General features: G+C 40.2%; 1 protein-coding gene across 5 annotated transcripts; it reads right to left on the reverse strand.

The window, feature by feature from the left end:
- Positions 1 to 68: 68 nt before the first annotated feature.
- On the reverse strand, positions 69 to 14,615 carry LOC141596656 (uncharacterized). Of its 5 annotated transcripts, XR_012522537.1 has the most exons (20): positions 13,558 to 14,615; positions 11,412 to 11,957; positions 11,243 to 11,326; positions 9,159 to 11,141; positions 8,954 to 9,070; positions 8,658 to 8,840; positions 8,505 to 8,567; positions 7,191 to 7,262; positions 6,827 to 7,081; positions 6,212 to 6,331; positions 4,704 to 4,763; positions 3,306 to 3,346; positions 3,121 to 3,198; positions 2,940 to 3,024; positions 1,729 to 1,973; positions 1,483 to 1,667; positions 1,052 to 1,200; positions 870 to 964; positions 682 to 774; positions 69 to 469 (listed from the first exon to the last, which is right to left on the reverse strand). XR_012522537.1 is itself a non-coding variant. In XM_074416867.1 (16 exons), exons 1-15 carry the CDS (start codon positions 14,425 to 14,427, stop codon positions 1,848 to 1,850), a joined length of 4,683 nt encoding a protein of 1,560 aa, XP_074272968.1. In that variant the 5' UTR covers positions 14,428 to 14,543; the 3' UTR covers positions 879 to 964; positions 1,809 to 1,847. The 5 variants fall into 5 exon arrangements, 2 of the variants coding, with proteins under 2 accessions (XP_074272968.1, XP_074272967.1); XR_012522538.1 differs by lacking the exon at positions 1,052 to 1,200 and having other exon boundaries at positions 13,558 to 14,543; XR_012522536.1 differs by having other exon boundaries at positions 870 to 1,200; positions 13,558 to 14,543.
- Between the last annotated feature and the right edge of the window lie 7,606 nt (positions 14,616 to 22,221).

Here is a 22,221-nt window from a genome sequence, read left to right on the forward strand (position 1 = left end):
GGTTAGACTGTTGTGAACAAGGACAGCAAGTTTCAGTTCGATGGAGATAAAACTACAAGTGAAAGGTTGAAATAGAATGGAATATAGAATCAGCTGGACTTCAATAGATAAGTTACACCATTTTTCGAGAAAAAATTAAGTACAGACCGATATAAGTCAACACAGGAATGAGGCCGGGAGGGAGGAGGCATAAGGCCAATCTCATACACCTATATAAGCTGACATACACCTATCTAAAGGTAAAAGCTCATATTAACGAAGTATCAGCCGGGTGGTTGAGAGACTTGAGACGGATGTTTTCTGAACTATATGCTGAACATTCGAACCCGCCTCCCCTTTGTACTACCTTCGTGCATCCTCTTATAATTCCCCAATGGTGACTCATGTGAAGTGAAATCCACGGCCCTTTACAGTCCCTAGCTAATCTTTATCCGACTGCAGCAATCCCATGATTTGATGTAGAAACTCCCTATCAGTGCAAAGGAAAGATATCATCCACCCTCAATCTAATTAAGAACATATCATAATAACCAGTTCGCAAAACTTAAAAGAGGTAATTTGGATGAATTAGATAATACCCAACAACAAAGAAACCTCATTTTATGTAGGATTTGCATCCAATTAAGCATACAAGAGGGATTAAGAACTAAACAGATAATCAGATCATATGAGAAGGCTGACCTCAGGTAGGCAAAACATATTGATTTCTGTATGATGAATAATTACTGATTTCCTCATGATGAATAATTACTCATACAAATTTTGTTTTCCAGCCTGCAAATGCAGTGGTCAAAATTCCTCTCTTAAAGTTCTAGATTTCAAACAAAGTACAGCCAGACTAATTATATAACATAGAATGCCAAGATTACCTATCGAGCATCAGAGCATAGGCACTGAAGAGTCACAACGCACCCTTGTTGCTTGATGTGACGCACGCCCGTAGTATTAAGGACCATATGCATCACTATAGGAAGACATCACACCAGCTCAAACTCATAAATGATTCAAACCATAAACTAAAAACACTTCAATGCCTAAAGCTCGCTTTCACCTTTTAAAAGGATGAAGCCCTATCACAGAAGACTATATATGGCCACAAAACACAAAATTGTGAGAGCCATATCCAAATTCCATCATTAATCCACAATATTTGTAAGCCAGTTTATCAGCAACGAAGACCACATAGTTACCTGGCATTACCTAACAATATCATTCCATCATCAATGTCAGTTGACATATAAAAGAAAAACAAGGTTAGAAAAGACCCAAACCCAGAAGCAATGTTTAAATTTAGACCGTAGTTGAGAAATCAGGGAGAGGGACTGAGGGAGTCAAAGGAGAGATAACGGTGAGAGAAGCGGTAAAGGTATCATATATTCATATGTACAGTGCAAATTTTTCAATGGAGCCAACATGTGTTCTAGACATCTAGCGGCTTCCCACTCAGTATCAGATAGATAGATCAGTAAAAAAATTGCATACCATGGGTGAAGATACCCATCAGGACTTCAGGAGCATATTGCAGGATGCAGATACAGAACTGTGTAATATCCTCTCATTTACTGAAGGACCCAGATGATACGAGATACTAGCCAGTCGCCAATGAGCATCCAATCAACATCAAATAACATAATAAGAGATGTGTTCAAGTCGATTAAGCAATCAACCTGTGGAATTCATCACAATCAAAGTCAGAGGTGAAAAAAAGAATTAAACAAACAAAAGTACAGAATTAAGATGCTTGAATTAGATTATTATACAGATACTTGTTATAGCATGTGAAAGTAATAAATAAGAGTTCAGCATACCAGCAAGAAATGTGGCAATGTCTAAGAGGCCATGACTCATTATGGAAGACTTAGACTAGGTATGATCTTTTGAAGAAGTCGGTGCTGTGGTGTTGTGTTCTCATCGACCGCAACACCAAGGCAAGAAAGTTCACTTTCCAATATGGAATAAGCATCTGCAAATGCCTGGATATACCAGAATAATTAAGCTGTATTACATGATTGCACAAAGCTAACAATATCATAATCATAGTCATTATTTAGGCAGCCATGCAAATCGCTTGGACCAAAAAATTCTGTCATTATGCCTTCAAATCTAGTATTTAACTCTGACGCATCCATGTCCTTCACCAAAAACTGCTTCATGCAGCCTCATTATCAGAGGCTACTTTGTAATTTCACAATATATCAAAAATCTACGCACTAAATATCATTTCATTATTGAAAAAGGGTGGAGCATAGAGACGAGTGACACTCCCATTTTCACCAGTAGCAGCCTCATTATCAGTAGTTCATTTGAATAACACGTATATGATTTCTGAGAATCAGGATTGAGCATAATGAGGTCCCTCCAACCTCTTGATTGCATGATATGAATATTATTATCTTATGTCCAATTCCAAAATTTTAATCCTTGTTTTTTTTTTTACAGAATTTTACATGCTTGTTAAAGTTTAACCAGGATAGGAGTATATATGACACAGCACAACTGCCCTTTAATAAGTTCCACAACCATAGCCGTCCCTCAATAAAAACAAAAATATATCAAATGAGAATATTCTACGGGAATTAGGGAACTCAAAAGTATGGTTTAGCTTTTGACAAATTTCCAAGAAAATCAAGCGTCGTCATTTCTTCCTCTCCATCGCGCTCTCTCCCTTTCCCTCATTCTACCCATTCCCCTGCTATCTCCCATAAAAGAACAAAGCAATGCCATTCTGGAAAACAAATATCAGAAAAAAGCATCTATGCCTGAATAAGAAACATTATTTGCTTCCTGTTTCACAAATAAAGATAGATAGATCCAAGAACAGGTTCTCGAGGGTTTGGCAAGACACCAGAATGCTTTTATGATTTAAATCCATAAATTGAGGGAATTAAAAGTGATTCCAGATTGATTCAGCTTACATTGTGCAATCAAAGGAGCCTCACCTTTATACACTGATGTATCCGAAAGCAATTTCTCCCCACGTTATTTGTTGGAAAGAGAGGATCATCGATATAAATTGGATCAATGCTGCAGTTAGATCGACAAGTAACATCAGACAAGATAGCAATCAAGCAGTCGGTAGATATTATCAAAACACAGATCTACTGACTGAACAAGAGTTACCTATATCCTCTTTCTCTATTTATATATAACCCACTCCCTTGTATTGAGATCCGCATTTGTCGAGGATCGAAGACATTCCTGGATTCATTTATTTAGGCATGTATAATACATAAGCATCAAAATGTATACACGTCAAGTTCACCAGAATGTAAAATAAACACAATGGATAAATTCCTTCAACTCACCCAAAAAAGTAAAGAAAATCCATGAAAAGGTTTCCAAGATTCTGCAAGAGTGTTATTCCCATGTCAATAAATCAGTACAAAAATAAACTAAAATTCTCAACACAAACACAGCTTTTCAGTTGATACACCTTTCAATGAAGTCATTATCTCTACTTGCAAGTACCAAAACTGTTTCAAATGCCACAACAGAGACCTACTCATCCATTCTCATATCCTCATCAATGCTATTGGTTTCACCAAAAGTTACCTATGTTGCATCTACTTGTTCCTACTTGCAAGTACCAAAACCATTTCAAATGCCGTTTACTTATTCACAACAGAGCGACAGTCATATACTCTGAAACCCTCATCAATGCTATGGACTTTACCAAAGGTTTATACCGCCTAAGGTACTTCGATTTTTCAGTTCTGTTGCCATACCCCTTGTTCGACAGTAATGGACACTACACTCGGGATATTGGTATGGGATATGTATGTGGTTCTTATCAATATTACACTTCTACCAAAAACAAAAAAGTGACTCGGATAGTCGTATGTGACAAAAGTGTAGGAACAAATGGTTCATGACGCATTTAGCACGATTTTAACAATATTAGCTTTAATATCACAAACATCTAACTATTTCATTTAAAAATTTTAAATATATAACTTCCGATTACATTTTTGTTACAAAACATGTTCCAGTACCCCATGTCTTCAATTCTTGATAAGGTACCAGGATCACAAAAATTGACTGGTGACGGGTCTGACACTCGGATATAAACTTGTATCCAAGCACAAGTAACATAGCATACACCATACCACATACCACATACCACATACCACAACTTCATCTTACAGTTGGATTCCACCAACTGATCTGAATATCATCACACGCAATTTTCAAGGGACTTCGGAAACGGTGAAGACACACAGAAAGCACATGGCCAAACCAGAAACACCTCTTGATTTCCCATGAATACCTTCCAAGATATACCCAGTCACCTTTCATCAAAACTATTTAACTTTAAAATAGAAACCTAGCAAGTTTATCCATCTTGTCTCATTTGATAACAGACTTCCACATTTTCAGGAACCTCAGCAAGATACATCACATTTTCCACGTCAATCATACCACCACCACAGGCAACCAAAGGATAGAGGGATGATGACCAAAGTGTCCTAAACAACAGTCAACAGGTGTACAGATGTTAAATCTAAACAAGCATTTCTTTCTCAGACAGTCAGACTTAAGCTAAAACCAACTTGCTGAGAATTCATTTTCCAAATCCATCATAGAAAGTTCAGAAGGAAATTCTACAGTAAAGCTTGTTTCTCCCACCCACCTCACCAAAACCAACCACAAACAGCCAAAAAAATACACAAACTGAAGCAAAAGTAGATTCATTCGAGTAATACTTGGTTAATAGGCCGGCCAAGATGATGTTCGTGTTGGAGGAACCGTGTTATTAGCAGCACCTATGACAAAATACAGAGGAAAAGATAGGAGGGTGAGTATCATAACCCAAGAGTGTGTTTAATATGGCATCCTTTAACTACAAATGCCACTGCATATTCACATATTTTTATTTTTTGGGATATTCTCTTGTGTACCCCTGAACTTTTTCGTTTTCTAAGGTGTACCCCTCGTTTTTCACAAAAAAACTTTGACCGACGATAATTCTCAGTTACGAGTTCAGAAAATGGTAATTTTTTTTTCAAACAAATTATCTCGTCAAGGCCTTGAATTTGAAAAAAAATTCACCTCATTTTGAACTCGTAGCCGATAGTTATGGTTGGTCAAACATTTTTTAACGAATAAACTTTGACCGACCATAATTCCCGACTACGAGTTGAGACGTCGGTGAATTTTTTCTCAAACTGAAGACATCTTAAAGACGGTCAATGTGGAAACAAAATTTATCGTATTCTGAACTTGTAGCCAAGAGTTATTGACGGTCAAAGTTTTTTTGCATGAAAAGAGGAGTATATCGTAGAAAATGAAAAAGTTAAGGGGTACACGAGAGAATATCCCTTATTTTTTTTATCTATCATCACATCAAGAGAATGTACAAATATGTACATAAGCTGATAAATTTTGACTGTGTGCCAATTTAGTTATAAAGTAGAAGCGCAATATGGTTAAAGTAGAATCACATCATGCAAATGCAACAAACTGTGCATAAGATGAATTTTTTTAACATTGTTACTTCCATACTTCCAATTTAGTTACTGTAGATGCACAATTACAAACAGATATTGTATTCCAGTGACACTTGCTGCCATATAGATATTCTATGCTGTTCTTGCTCCACTTACTATGAATCGTGAAAAAAGAACAATGATATGCTTCTAACACCTAGTACAGGAGACTAAAGGAACTAAGAGTAATTTAAAACCAATGGACAGCTCACACTATCTTGCTTTTCATGTAAAACCAATGGACAGCTGACTCTATCTTGCTTTTCATGTAAAGCCAATGGACAGCTGACTCTATCTTGCTTTTCATGTGAAACTATAAGCACCGACAGGTAGCTTCTCTCCAGAACTTTATGTAAATTGATCTTAAGAGTCTGGTTTGCCACCAAAACTGGCAGACAGCAAATGCAGCTTTGGTGACCTCACAATGTACAGTGGAAGCCGGTCAATATTCAGAAGGTGAGGGTGAAAACTATTGGCCAGATCTATTGCAGCAGTAATGAGATGAAAAACAAGGGTGAAAGAGGCCTTAAACACTGACAAAAACATGAATCTGTAGACTGCTAATGAGAACTGCAGCAAAAAATCGACTACAATAGGATAAAGGAAGTGTGGGACTGTGGGCGGAAGAAAGACAGAATAAGGGTACACTAGAAAAAGCTTGTAACAACAAAAGAGCAATAACAGCAAGTTCTTATGACACAAATTATGCATAGCCGAGACTTTACCAAACAGTACGAACTCAAACCCCCAGAATATGACTGATCAAGGCTGCGATCTGCTAAGAACTGCTTTAAAACCAAAGCGAGCGGAACAGCTGCAGGAAACTGATCAGTGAGCTGTTTCACCTGCATAACACACGCAGCGGGTAAACTATCAAGAAATACCTGGGAGAGATGTAACTGCTTTTCCATCTATATATCAACATAACTGACAGTGGCAAAAAGCCGATTGATTAAAAGGGCTTTGATTTCTTCAAATACGACATATGCTACCTACACTATAGAAGATATCACATTCTTTACAACAACAACAACATCAGAGCCTTAATCCCAAAATGATTTGGGGTCGGCTGACATGAATCATCCTTTTAGAAGATATCACATTCTTTATTCAAATAGAAAAATGGCCCATAAACTTACGTCTATAACCGATGCCATGCAATTTTTGCATCTTGTTTGGCATTATTAATTTAAATAACGTTGGTAGAAAACTAAAGTTCATCAGTATTCCATTCTAACAAAGGGTAAGTCCGTAACCAGCTTTCAGAAATAAAACAGTAAATTTCAAAATGTTCCCAGAAAAAGCACAACAGCTAATAAATCATATGCAGAATCATATACCAATTCTGTTGTTTGTAGCCCTGTATGTGATGGTGACTTGAAGCTAATGTCAAGGCGCACTGATACAGAATCTTGCTTGAACAGCTCTGGGCCCGTCATTGAGGGAGAATTGTCTGAAGCAACAGTATCAGTTTGACTAAAACTTTGACCACTACCTAATTGATTTTGCTCACTTGAATAAGTGTGACGATGAGTCATAACAGGTGCAGTCACTAAGTCATGAGGAACGTCAACCACAAGCATGATAATGGGAATCTACAAGGAAGAAGGGGAAAAAAAAAGAGATGTACCAAATGAATAGTAAAAAAAGGGAGAAAATGTAAGTACATGAGCGGCAAATAAAATACTAGAAAATTGGTTTTACCGCTGTATTCTCCACAGTTTTTAAAGAATCAGATTTTACCCACTCCTGGTTTCCCAGATACCTAGCAGCATGCTGGAAATTGGTGGTGTCCAGAAAAACTCATTAGAGACCAATCCAATTTAACTAGGCAAAGCGGCAGTAATAAAACTATGATAGGGTCATGAAACACAGAGGACAAACATAAGAAATTTTTTGCAGCAGACGAATGACAGGCAAAAACAACACGAACTATACCGCATAGTGCATGAACTTAAACCACTAAATGATTAACTCAATCATCAATTAATCCAACAGCAGATAGTAATATTTTGGCATCCCTCACATTCAAGGAAGCCTAAAACAACAATATTTGAATCTAATCAGATACAAGAAGTTACCAACAAGGCATCAACTTTATGTTACAAGCAATTTAAGCTACCACTCTTTCATCATATGATTAACCATAGTATTTTATAAATCAATATAATGGAGGGCAGCATGACAAAAGAGTCCCGAAAAGAGAAAGATATTTAAGAAAAGCGACGAAGTTGGAGAGAGAGACATGTAAATCAGGAACAAAACATCCAATGATATGATGGTGATTACATATTTAGATGTATCAATTCTTCAACAAGCTCATCTAAATCAAATATATGAACAGTAGCAAGACGACCATTTCTTGTTCTATTACAAGAATTCTTCTCTTTGGTGGGAGCTTGCAAGGAATAAGATTGAGTAACATCACAACAGCAACTAATTGACCAATTTTCCATTCATTGATTTTGTTTTCATTTCCCTCCCCTGTCTGTTTTAAACATCGTATGCGAATCAGACCAGTCTGCTTATGGAATGGTCAAGAGGGAGGTTGACCCTAGTCCCTAACTTGTCAATATCCCACACATGGTCAGGCCATTTAGTTGAGTCATTCAGCGTGATCAGTCTGCTACAGCTCACTGGCTATTTAGATAGAAGACAGCATTGAGAAAGACAGGAAAAGTAATAAAGAAACAGTGGATAGAGACAAAATAGTTTAATTCTATTTCGGAAGCAACTAAGTTCAAGTTATATAACAAGTCTATTACAGCTCAGAATTTAGGCAAAACTTAGGCCTTGTCTGGATTAAGGGAATGGAAGGAGGGGAACTTTTCAATTTTCACAGTGGGATAGGAGGGAAATAGAGTAGAGGGAGTCGAGGGATCCACTTGACTTCTTATACATAAAATCAAAAAAATTTCAACTTGTAACTAAACAAAGTGTTGGTGAAAATCAGTAGAGACATTGAAGTCAAAAAAAAATTACAGGTACAGCACACATCCACAGTTGGATTAAGTATACCTGTAAACACGTCTCTTTTATACTATTACGACCTTCCAAGATTCCAGCTTCTTTTATGGGTTCCTACAAATGCAGATTGTAATTTTATGCATCATAAAAATTTGTCTCTGCCAAAAAAATAAAGGGAATACAATGTAAGTATGTAACGCTCACCAAGTTTCTCACTGGAGGAAGACAAACAACAAGATCCACATCGCTTGTTGGAAGGGATAAGCCAGATGCATTAGAACCAAATATATTTGTCCTAGAACGAGGCCAAAGAACTTGGAGGGAGCGTGTCACTCGCTTAACAGCCCAATTTATGTAAGGCCTCCTAGTTAAGTTCTCAGTAGCAACCTTGAGATAACCAAACAATGTGAGAACTATTAGTGAATAAATGCTTGATAAAACACAAGGAACAAGTAGACACTCACCAGCCAACATAAGAGACGCTCGTGAAACTACATTACCTGCTTACAAAAGGCGTCAATCTCGTCATGAAGAAGGTTTTGCATCAGAGGGAGAGATGCCTTTCGTGTAGGACAATTTAACAACTCAGGAGGTTGCAGGGGAAGTGCGACATCTGGCTGCAATGCACATATAGTAAACAACTGAAAACCATTGGAAAAATAAATTCCAAAGCGACTAATCGTACAAACTAGACACATCACATACATGTTCCTGATCATGAGGTAATTGGGAGATTGCAATCAGGCGATCCTGCAGTATTGCTCCAGGTAAAGGTTGAGCTAGTTGCCGAGAAGAAAAGTTAGTATTTCCCCACGATGGCCATACCACCTCGGCACCGTCAACACGTACATGTGATTCCTCAAAATTAGGTCCATCATGAAACCACCCTCTTACACCCCACTGTCTCGGGCTAGAGCTACCAGATCTAACTGTTGGGAAACCCCTATGCTTTTTTGAGTCTCCTACAGGTGACGGTGGAGGAGGACGAGGAGCACGTGGGACACAGAGCACTACAGGTGAGGGCGGCCGTTTAATTCTAGGATGCTCACGCCTGTTAGGAGGAACACGAGGACTTCTCATATCATGATTGCCCTTGAACTCAGATCTTGATCTATCCCTGGGCATATTAGGAATTATAATAGGCCTCAGAATTGGGTAAGGAAGTGAATCTCCAGATTTGGCATCACTATCACTAGGTAAACTTGCTAACGATCCAGCAACACTTTCTTCTGCTTCAAAATCTGTCAAAGTTGAAGAATTATGTACCATTTTTCCTTCATTTCCTGGCGGACCTGGCCTAACATAACCTATCGCTTGGTGTACGGGAGCCATTGATTCAAAAGGGGAACAAAATGGAGCAGCAGATGGAGAGTTTAATCCATTAGTATTATAAGATGACGAAAATGCAACCATGTCATCAACAGTTCTGGTCATATCAGCTTCACGCCAAGCCCAAGAACTGTCATCAGAGCTAAGTGACGGAGGGCGAGAGAAGCCACTACCTCGATAATCAGAAGGATCCCAATACATAACGCCGCCGCCAAAAAACTGATTATAGTCTATGCCAGAGACAGCATGTACTTCATATTCTTCTTCGGATACCCAATGGCTATCATAGTCATCAACTACTTCTTGTGTGATCAACTGTTCAGATGTGTCATAGCACTCTGCAGAAAAATTTCCATCTTCCTCACTACTCACTGCACTTTTTTTAGGACATTGAGCAACAAAACCTTGTTGTGCTGTAGCTTGTTGCCTGGCAAGAAATGTGGAATCATAGCTGCAAGTCTGTAATATGGGAGGCCAATCTACACTTGCAGGTAGTGGTCGCGACATAATCCTGCCACCAGTTCCATCGATGGAAGACTTCACTTGATGTATTTGCTTTATAAAGGGATGTTGATAGTGATTTTGCCGGTTGTGACCAACCTCTAAGTGCAATCTATCAGTAGCAGGAGGAATATGTTGCGAGTTGAAGCTAGCCAAACGAAGAGGAGCAGCGGGCCACTCATACGATGGATAACATAATGGAAATACTGGTCCCTTATACCTAGTAAGATTATCTAGTTCATGCCTCATGACAGATTCATTTTTCACATCCACAGTTTTCCGATATAAGAATGATTTTGGAACTGTTTTGCTGACAACACGATCCTTATAACAGTCTTGATGTTTGTTAAGACCATGAGACTCCTCTCTCTTCACTATAATAGAATCCCTGTCACGATCAGCTCCGTGAGATTCTCCTGGTGTCACTGCAGCAGAACATATATCCGGATTTGCAGAATGATTCACATTCACTACTTTGGAAACAATTTCATCATTCTCCACACTATTTAAAGCTGGCCCAGACTGAGCACAAGGATCAGGCGCATCTTTCAGAGAAGCACCCAAGCCTCCTACTTCACTGTTAGGTGAATCATTGTGTCTATTTACAAACTTGGTGTCACGAGGCGAAAAATCCTGCTTCTCAACCCTTGTTAAACAATTACAATGATCTACTGAAGCTTTTTTCGATACAGCAATCGAACCACTCTCCTCTCTCCCACATTTTGAAGTACTGCAGGAAGACAAAGAGGTCTGCATTCCGGCTGACAAATTTTTTGAAGGGTCAAGCCTCCCACGGAGCTTCTTTTTACTCTGTTTTCCTTTTTTTGCAACAGAATTTTGCAATTTCTCAACATTTTCCTGTTTGAAGTTAACTGTTCAATACTCTTTTACTACAAAAGAATGTAAGACAGCTTGAATAGAACAATGAAACCAGATACAGCGATGAACATTGTAGTTACCCCCTTTTCCGCAGAGCTTGACCTATCAGGTACATCAAGAGTAGCACCAGATGTGCTCGCACACGTTGAACGAGATTCACTAACCTGGAAATTAAATGGTAGTTACTGACTAAGCTGCATCATTACTATTTAAAAATTGCAAACCAAGAGCTACAGAGAGGAAAAGTACCTTGAGAGTTTTGTCTGCTACCAAGGCACTATCAGAATTTTTCAGGGCAGTACTTGACTTTTTTGAATTACGGTTCTTCCCCTTCTTCTTACGATGGGTTGCTGTTGACTTCTCTTTGGATTTGGTAATCGTAGTCTTTCGATTTTCCTCCTCCAATAGCTCAAACTTAGTAGAATCAAGTGAAACCACCATAAGCAATCCTCTAATTTTCCTTAAAATAACATCTGAAACCGAATTGACAGAACCCAAAGAGCTGAAAAAGATCTTCTCTTTATCAAAATCCTCAAGAGGAGGGCTTATGGCCAGAGCTATTATAGCTTGAAGTACAATCAGCCTATTTATGGCACACACTAACGAAGTAGGAAGCTTGGAGGAGAATTCACCCAGATTTGAGGTCAAACCAAACTCAGCACGTCTTTGTAAAAAATCTCCAGTGGACATGCTGGATGAACTACGATAACTACATTCCAAATATTGATGCACTCCCAAACCAAGATCCAAATCATTATCCGAAACTTTGGTGTCATCTTTTATAATATCCTCAGTCTACAAAAGTATAGTAATCAGAAGTAAGAATATAATTTCAGCACAGGTTGATCCCCACACCTATAACTCTAGAAGCTAACTTTTGCAACACAAAAACTGATGCACTGGTCCTAGTGAATCGTTGTATACCATTGGGGATCATTTTAAGGCTACTAGTGACCCTTTTAGGTTTCACTTGTGACATAGTTTTGCATTAACTTATTGCAAGTCCGTCTTAAAGGAGAATTACTATTACAAGACAATGCGCCTATAGAGCAAATGAACAATCTCTCTCCCACTCACCCTCCATCCTTTCCTCCTTCCCTCCCCCACTTATCCCTATACCTCTACTCGAGCAGAGCTCAACCGATCAAAAACAGTGCAAGTATATACATCACACCAGGGTTGCCGAATACGTAATACGCTCGATACGGATTCGTAATACGAATTCGCGATTCGCTCTATTGAGCGTATCCGATACGTTGAGCGTATTAAAAATAATATAATAAATAATATAATTCGCTAATACGTATCAATTCGCTTAATGTACAAAACAAATAAAATAAAAAATAATTTTAGCAAAATACTTAAATTAATGATAAAAGAAATTAAAAAGAGTGAAACTTATTAATTAACCAACAAAATTTGGAATCAATAGGAAAACTCAAGGGCCATATTCATTACCTAGAGAAGGCACAAGTTACAAGTTGGAAAATGTTTTATTCTGAAGAAAGATCTAGATGTCTACTTGACTACTTTTTGAGTTTGTCTATCATTATAGCCTTTATGATTTGCCAAAAAGACCCTTCATTTTTATCAAAAAGAAAAAAAAAACTACTGTATTCAACTCATCTTCATTACCTCAAACCCATTCAACTCATCTTCATCTTCTTCAATTTAGCATTAAAAATCAAGTCAGAACTTTCATCAATGGTGACCACACAGCCTTCATCTACTTCCTTGATCCTCCATCCTCGTCCTCCATCTCAATTTTCCTTTAAATTTACTAACTTCATATCAAAATGAATACATAAGTGTAAGTATCTCTCATTTACTTTACTTTCTTCTTCAATTTTCCTTGTTTTGGCAAAGTATTTCAGTTCGCTCTTTTTGGGCGAATTCCTAACGAATTAGGGCGAACTGAATCGCTAACGAATCCCGAATTGATACGATCGTATCGATTCGCGATTCGCTAGGGGGTGGAGCGAATTCGGCAACCCTGCATCACACACACACTCTCTCATTTTCCATATCGCTGACTCTCCCCTTACTCTCAACCCTCCCCTCCAAACTGTCCTCCCTCTCTCCCTAATATCTTTACCCAAAATACGGCGAAGATCACAATTAGAAGATAATGTTAACCCTAAGATACGGCCAAGCTCACCAATCAAACTATTCTCATCACTATTCTCCCCTAAAAAGGTAAACAATTTAGTCCTATGTTTACATCATCCTATTTAAGATATGGCCACTTTAAATTCTACACAAGAGTAACGAGCAATCACACGACATAATCTAATTCAATCAATGCAACATCAACAAAGTCGTATGATAACCAAATCATTCCATTTATAATGAATGCATCAACGAAAATTGAACACAAGATCATCAAGGATCATACCATAGATTTGGCAGCCGTCCCTAAAACCGTCCGAAAAATCTTCCGTTTAACACCATGATCCAACCTCTGCCACCAATCAACACAACCTCTCTTCCTCCAATACACATTAATCCCTAACCCTACCACATTCTTCACCTTCTCCTTCAATTTAACCCCTCTCTTCCTCCCTCCACCTCCACCACCGCCACCGCCACTATTCAACCACGCCATTCGCAATGCAACCTCAACTCGATTCGCCACGAACTCATCCAAGCTATAATACCCCTTCCCCTTCAACCACCGCATCTCCGCCCACTCTAACCCTAGCTCCGCCCATTCCTCTGACGCTCCGCTTAAAAACCCGCCCCCTGATACCTCATCCATCAATCCAACAAACTCATCCACGTCAGCAACCACCTCCTCCCGAAACGACACCGTATCGGTCGCACCGACGTCGTTTGAAGCCGCAACGCCCTCACAAGAAGAGAAGAGGAGGATTGACGAGGAGAGCCGGCGAGTCGACTCGTCGGCAACTCGGGCGAGTAATCCACGTGATCGGCGCGTGAGGAGGTCAGGCGCTCCAGGCGAGTCAGCGAGGACGAAGAAGGTGACGTGGTTGTTGTGCTTGGTGACGTGGCGGAGCATGAGGAGGAGGAGTTGAGTAAAGGTGGGGTCCATGATGGTGAGGTGTGCCACGCGTTGTGGAGGTGACAGCGTGGCAAACCATTTTAAGATCGTGGTTCGTTCCGCGTTGGTGTTCGGGTTTCGGTTCGGTTTCGGATTCGAGTTTTGGTAAAATGAGATGTAAGAAGGGAGGACGTCGAGGATTTGTTTGGTGTCCCATTTGGTGGTTGGTACGGTGGTTGTGGTTGTCAGTTGACGGTTGTGCATTTTTTTATTTTATTTTTACTATTTATTTTTTATTTTGGGTTATTGTATATGTACAGAATAATAGTATTGGAAAAATGGTTGGTGTTAGAAGTGAAAACTTGGGTTTGTTTTCCCTCAAAAAAAAAAATTGGTTTGTTCTACGCAACGGAATAACGGGATGACGGGATGGCGTGTGTTTTTAAACGTTCGTTTTGATGATTTGAAAAGGAAGATGCTTTATAGTTTATACTTTGTATGAAAAAAATAAATATATTTCATTAAAGCTTAATTTTAACTCACTTTAATTCAACTCAACTTATTTCAACTCAATTTATCTCAAAACATTTTAATTTAGTTCTTTATTAGCTCAGTTCAGTTTAGCATTTTGCTAAATTTAGTTTAACTCAGCTCCATTCAATCCAAAAGAACAGGACATTATAGTGACAATTGACGTTTTTAACTTTGTTTGTGAATTTAAGATCTTCAATTTAATTTGAGTCAATTATATATATGAAAGAGCAATAGCTATAATTTGTTGTTACAAATTATGCATCAATTCTTGTTTAAGAGTTAAGACAAATATATCCGTCTTACACGTGAAATGGGTCAAATAGTTAAATAGGACAAAAAGTCAAATGTTTTGGAAATGACAAAAAGTATGTTAACCCGTTTTAAACTTAAGACAGATATAACCATTTTTAGGGAGGCTGCAAATTATGTAATGAAAAAGGATAACAGGCTAGGCCGAGTGTGACGATCCGCACACTTGAACCCTTAGATTTATTTATGCTTATGTAATTTCATTTCCATTGTACATTTGTAGTAAGTATTTTCTTAGTAGTTTTAGAATAGGTTTCCATAAATAGGTATATCGTTATTCTATACTAAACTTGTAAATTCAATGTTTCCTGCTACCAGGACCAAACTATCAAATTTGCCTCTTTGAGAGGTCTTTAATGAATGAAAACCGCTTCTCATCCAAAAGCTTGTTGTTGCTTGTTGCTTGCTTTCAATAATCGTATTGCTTACTTTTATTGCTTTCGTGTGCCGGACTTGATAATCGTGACTAGGATTCCCGACACACACCGACCCGAGACCCGAGTATCGTGCTAGTGGGCGATCCCTCACTAGTACGAAGATCCTTGTCGCTTGCATCTTGCCTTGAGACGGGCAAGGGTGCGCGCCACGGTCCGGCAAAAGTAGCGGATCGTGACATTTGGTATCGAGCCCCGGTCTTCGGACGGGTTTTACGCACGCCGCATTTGTTCATCGATATCGAGAAAATGGGCGAAACAATCGAGGACCGAGTGGATGCCTTAGAGGACACAATCGACGTCAAGCTTCCCAAACTCGAGGACATCGTTATGCGAATGGCTGCGAGCCTCGAGGAGTTGCAAAAGACGGTTTGTGACCTTGAGACGAAGGTGGACGGGATGGACACCCGCATCCAAGCGATCAGTGGTGCGATCCCCGACGATCGGGAGGAAGAGATCAATCATCTGCATCGAAAGGTCGAAATGTTAGAGAACACTTGCGCCACGCTCGTGAAAGCGGTGGCCAATGACGGGAAATTTGTGGGGAGCCATAAGGTGAAGGCCCCTCCACCTCGTGCCTACGATGGGGCGAGGGATTCGAAAGCGGTCGATAACTTTATCTTCGATATGGAGCAATACTTCCGAGTAAGTGGGCTCGACGAAGACGCGGAAGTTGTCACGGCAAGTATGTATCTAGTCGACGATGCCAAGATGTGGTGGAGGGCTAGGTACAAGGAAATCGATGCGGGCACGATTACGGTGACATCGTGGGCCGACTTCAAGAGGATCTTGAAGGATCACTTCTACCCCGAGAATACGGAGTTTGTTGCTCGGAAGAAGTTGAAGGAAATCAAGCACACCAAATCAATCCGGGAATATGTGAGGGAATTCTCAAAGATGCATGCTCGAGATTACCGAAATGTCCGAGACAGACGACAGGACATTCGAATTCATTGATGAGTTGAAGAGGTGGGCTCAACAGAGGTCATGAGGCGTAATCCCAAAACTCGTCTTCGGCCATATCGGCTGCGGAGCGCTGCTCGACTTTCATGGGGAGCGAGAGGCACCAAGAGTTGTGGCACCAACGGGGAATGCGGTGTGTCACAAAGTGGGTACAATGGACAAAGGCCAAAAAACAGCGCCACTTCGATTTGGGAACGGTCGGTTCCGCTCACAAGGAAGTCAAGCCCAATCGGCGAGCACTACAAACTCGCCCTCAAGCTCGTCTTCGAAGGCGGGAAACTCTACTGCTTCCACGACGAAGAGACCGTTCGCGTGTTTTGTGTGCAAGGGTCCTCACAAGATGGCCGATTGTCCGAGCAAAGCGGAGTTCAATGCCATGTTCAAAGAGATGCCGAAAGGGGCTCAAGAACGTCTTGATGGGGCGTTGGCCGACTATCGCCAAGAGTGTAACGAAGACTCGAGTGATGGTGAAGACCAACCACGGATGGGCTCACTCCAACGGATCAGCGCGATGGGGAAATACGAAGATTCCTCCGCCAAGAAATCCAACGGTCTCATGTACGTGGACTTGATGGTGAATGGGAAGCAAGCACGAGCCTTGATCGACTCGGGCGCCTCCCATAACTTTGTTACGAAAGAGGAAGCGGATCGGTTGGGGCTAGTTACGCGGGATACTAACAGTGCCTGAAGCGGTCAATGGGAAAATGAGACGCGTCCAAGGAGTGGCTAAGAAGGTCGCGGTCCAAGTGGGTGAGTGGGCGGGGGAGCTCGACTTCACCACCGTTCATTGGATGACTTCAAGTTAGTACTCGGGATGCAGTTCTTTCAGAAAGCATTGGTGGTATTGAAACCGAGTGACGGATCGATGCTACTAATGGGGTCTATCGTAGTGAAGACGGTAGACAGGGACGAAGACAAGGGGCAGCATCGAATTTCGGCTATGAGGGTGATACCGACGCCGAAACAAGGGATGCGACCTTGGAGAATGCCTAAAGGTTCGGTAGAGCCGAGGGCGAACAAGACCCAGGCTAACTACGATGCTAAGTGGCCTGGGGGACGAAAGAAGAGTCTACCCCCTCACCGAGGAGTAGACAATGAGGGCCGAGATGCCCAAAGAAATAGAACTCGTACCATCAGGGGGCCGCGTCGATGTGCTGAATCGACGTCCTGGTTTGCGTGTCAGTCGATCCAGGAGATAAGGCCTCGTACCATTAGGGGCCCGCGTCGATGTGCTGACTCGACGTCCTGGTTTGCGGGTCAATCGACCCAAGAGAGAAGGCCTCGTACCATTAGGGGGCCGCGCCGAAATGCTGATTCGGCGTCCTGGAGAACTCACTTACCCTTGAATGCAGGTACTGAAGTGGTGATGGACAAGGTGAAGGTGCGATGGGGCAAGCACCTTGAACGATCTCGCAAAATTTCCGCTCGAGCAACGAGGACTTGGACTTTCCAGAATGATCAGAGGCGAGTGATAAACTTGGAGGACATGATGTTCGGGAGTCTCGCCGTCAAGGAAATGCACTCTATTCTTGAAGGGACGATGAATCCGATCATGGTGTGGACCGAGAAGTATCTACAAGCCGGACTCAAGAGAAAGCCAAACCACAATGCAGCATGGACGGCCACAGCTCACCGAGGATGTCTCACTGAAGCGCCGCTCGAGATTTTTGTGTTGCCGAGGGCGGCAACAGATTAGGTGGGGGAGAGTGTGACGATCCGCACACTTGAACCCTTAGATTTATTTATGCTTATGTAATTTCATTTCCATTGTACATTTGTAGTAAGTATTTTCTTAGTAGTTTTAGAATAGGTTTCCATAAATAGGTATATCGCTATTCTACACTAAACTTGTAAATTCAATGTTTCCTGCTACCAGGACCAAACTATCAAATTTGCCTCTTTGAGAGGTGCTAGTCAATGAAAAACCGCTTCTCATCCAAAAGCTTGTTGTTGCTTGTTGCTTGCTTTCAATAATCGTATTGCTTACTTTTATTGCTTTCGTGTGCCGGACTTGATAATCGTGACTAGGATTCCCGACACACACCGACCCGAGACCCGAGTATCGTGCTAGTGGGCGATCCCTCACTAGTACGAAGATCCTTGTCGCTTGCATCTTGCCTTGAGACGGGCAAGGGTGCGCGCCACGGTCCGGCAAAAGTAGCGGACCGTGACACCGAGCAACAAAATAAGGCCTAATATGTGGTTGGGTCGGGTTAAGTCAGACAAATGGGCCTATTTTGTTGACTCAAACTCATTCCTCGTACCAGCTTAAATAGGATTTTAATGCATCATTTGTCCCTATTATTCCTTGCTCAATATGACTATATTCCTATGGTGGGTATTTGTTTTAATTTTTTTTTCCCTCCCAACAAAAAATATTAAAACAAATACTCATTATAGGCATATAAGTCATATTGAGGAGCTTGGCATTGTCACATTAACAGGTTGCTCGTATGTATGGATGATGTGGCGTGCATTAGTTTGGTTCAGAAAGAACAACTTGTTAGTAGTAATTTTTGATCACTCGTCAAATGCTGTAAGGATCTTATTAGTGTTGCAGGCTGGGTGTTTAAGATCGAACATGCTTACAATAAGGCCAATCGTGCCGGTGATTGGCTCGTTATGCCTATTCAAGTGTTTACTCATCTACAACTCTTACAATCTTGGACTATCTACCTTGGATTCTCCGTAGTATTCTTAGAGAAGATGTTCTTGGGATTGTTATTCCCCAAGTAATAACTAGTTAGTTCCTTATGTTTTGTTGGGGTTCGCCCTTCTTGAATACCCAAAAAAATCAAGTCATCTACGAATCAGTAACTAAAGTAATCAAATCACCATAATCTGTATTGCATACTATGTGCAAAGGTTTACGGCTACAATTACTAAACTTACTAAAGATAAAGATCAAGAATATGTATGGACGCTTAATGAGATTAATTACTCTTATTTTTCATTATAATAATCATATTTCGGGACCATGCCAAACATTGGGCCTATACCTGGCCCAATTAAAGAATCAGACCATTTTGGACCAAGTTTAATTTCTCACTTTTTGACTCAAATGCATGCCTATGCCAAGTAAAGTACGGGCGGGTCGGGTTAGGTGAGGTTTAGGCCAATTGATCAACTCTGGGTCTTATACATAAGTCGCTAAAAATAAATTAAAATAAATGACTGACATTCTCAAGCGTCATTATTCTAGTCTCTATTTATACACAAATTGCTCATACATAGAACTAGCTTACAACAACAACAACATCAGAACCTTAATCCCAAAATGGTTGGGGTCGACTGGCATGAATCATCCTTTAGAAACGTCCATGGGTGATCGCACACCCAAAAAGCGAAAATATAGAAAAGGAAAATTGGAAAAAAAACAAATGGGGAGTGAAGTATAGTACAAAAGTCAAGTTAAACTTATAGGTTTTAAAATTGAAGCCCAAATTTCTTTTATAAAAACTTAGAATTGAAATCGAGAATAAAGATTAAAAAGGTTTTTAAAAAACGAAGTAAAACTTAATAAACCAACAAAAATACAACTAAATTAGTTAATAAACTTGTACAAAAATATTCTATTTTATTTTGATAACTTAATATTTTATATTAATAACTTATAAATTTAAATATGTCGCTATACAACATAAGATGTCGAGTTATCAAGCTAAAAGTAAAATATAAATATAATTAAATATTTACTTTGGGTTATTCTCCAATTAAGCTAGTATTTGCTACATAACGGTCTTATAGTTGTTATTCCTAAGGACATTGTGTCGGGCCGGGATGCAAGATTCATATCTAAAGCAACAACTCCAAGGCTCGCTTGGGGCTCAATTGAAGATGATCATCGCATTTCACCCGGCAACCGATGGACAAACCGAGAGAACCATACAAACCTTGGAAGACATATTGAGAGCTTGTGTAATGGAGTTTAGGGGTTATTGGGAACGTAGGCTAGACTTGATTGCGTTCTCCTACAATAATAGTTATCAAGCAAGCATTGGCATGGGGCATCATTTGAATCCTTATATGGGAGGAAGTGTAGAAACCCGGTATATTGGGACGATGGGGCCGAAGAAATGGAGGCCGCAAATTAATGATTCAAGACATGATATAACATGTTCAAGTAATACGTCAAAAGATGAGGGCATCACAAGATAGGCAAAAGAGATATGCCGACTTGCGACGTCGAGAGGTTGAGTTCAACGTGGGGGACAAGGTCCTATTGGAGGTGTCACCAATGAGATGAGTCATGAGATTTAGGAAAAGGGGGAAACTAAGCCAAAATTTCATTGGACCTTATGAAATCTTGGATAGAGTCGGGGAATTAGTCTACCGATTGGCACTTCCGGCCGCACTTGACAAGGTTCACAATGTTTTCCACGTGTCGCAACTAAGAAGGTACGTGAGCGACCTATCCCATATTATACAAGCCGAGTCAATACAACTAGACGACTCACTAACCTACGAAGAAGTGGTTAGGGATATACTAGACCAAAAAGTAGGGAAACGAAGAGACAGTATTGGTCAAAGTACTTTGGACCAATCACAATATGGACGAAGCGGCTTGGGAGGCCGATGAGGCCATGAAGAAAAGATTCTCTCACCTTTTTAATGAGGTATGATTTCGAACCGTGGACGTAACCTTATTTCTAGGGGTTAGGAAACGTAATAATAAGCACAATTACCTAGTTTTAATTACAATTATAGCACATCGCAAGTAGATAAAAGGAGTAAAACATCAAACTACTAGGCATAGTAACCGGAAAGCATATGTGAGTGCGAACTTTGAGGACGAAGTTCCTTTTTAAAAGGGAAGATTGTAATACTCCGTGTTATTCTAAGGCCACTCAACCGAGTAGAGGGGGTATTCGACTGAGAGTACTGTGTGGGAGTCCTGGTGGGCACCTACTCGACCGAGTAGGGTGACCACTCGGCCGAGCGAGGTCACTCGACCGAGTGGGTCCGTCACTCTGTTGAGCCGAGTTCGTTGAGAGACTTCACTCGTTTGTCTTATGTCGAAACAAGAGTTTTAGAACCCCTATATATTCCCATGAACAGTCTCAATCACTTTAGAGTCACCTTAAAACTCACCCAAAATCCTAATATTATATTATTAACCTTTAATTAAGGATTAAGCAAGAAGATTTAAGACCCATTAAGAGATTGTTCATCCATAATCCATCTTTGATAAGTCTTCATCCAAACATCTTCTCTATATCTTACATTTAGTCATAGAACCCTATTCTAACCATTACTGCTGGGAAGTGACTTAGGATTTGGGGGTTTCGATTATGTGATTGAGATTTATGAAACTTGACCTAGAAATTGGGGATTTTTGGGAATTGAGACTTAATTAAGTGGGGGGAGTTTGTCACGCCACACGGTGATTAGGAGATTAAGTTGTCCTACATCGAGAAAATAAGAGAGTTCTGATATGTTTATAGAGGATTACATCCACCAGTTAGTAACTATATATCTTCTACTTTTGGGCTTAAGTGAGGAAAAAAAATACCTAAAGGTGCACATCACATCTTATTGGGGTTGTGTTACTACGGTGGTGGGTTGGGTTGTTATACGGATCATTTTCGGGATGCTTGTTTTCAAATTATTAGGGGATAACAGTCACTTTCCGATAATAAAATTCGGGTCGAATTGAATAAGTTCGGGTCATATTCGGGTCCTCGATTCGTATTCGGGTTGGTCAGTTTTGTAAAGTCTAATCAAGGGGAAATATTTTATATGTTTACTCCATCTACCTTGATCATTTTTTTACTTATTCAATTTACGTGGGTTATTCATTTGTGCCTTTTTATATTTA

Source organism: Silene latifolia, chromosome 8, assembly GCF_048544455.1.
Source record: "Silene latifolia isolate original U9 population chromosome 8, ASM4854445v1, whole genome shotgun sequence".
Lineage (NCBI taxonomy): Eukaryota > Viridiplantae > Streptophyta > Magnoliopsida > Caryophyllales > Caryophyllaceae > Silene > Silene latifolia.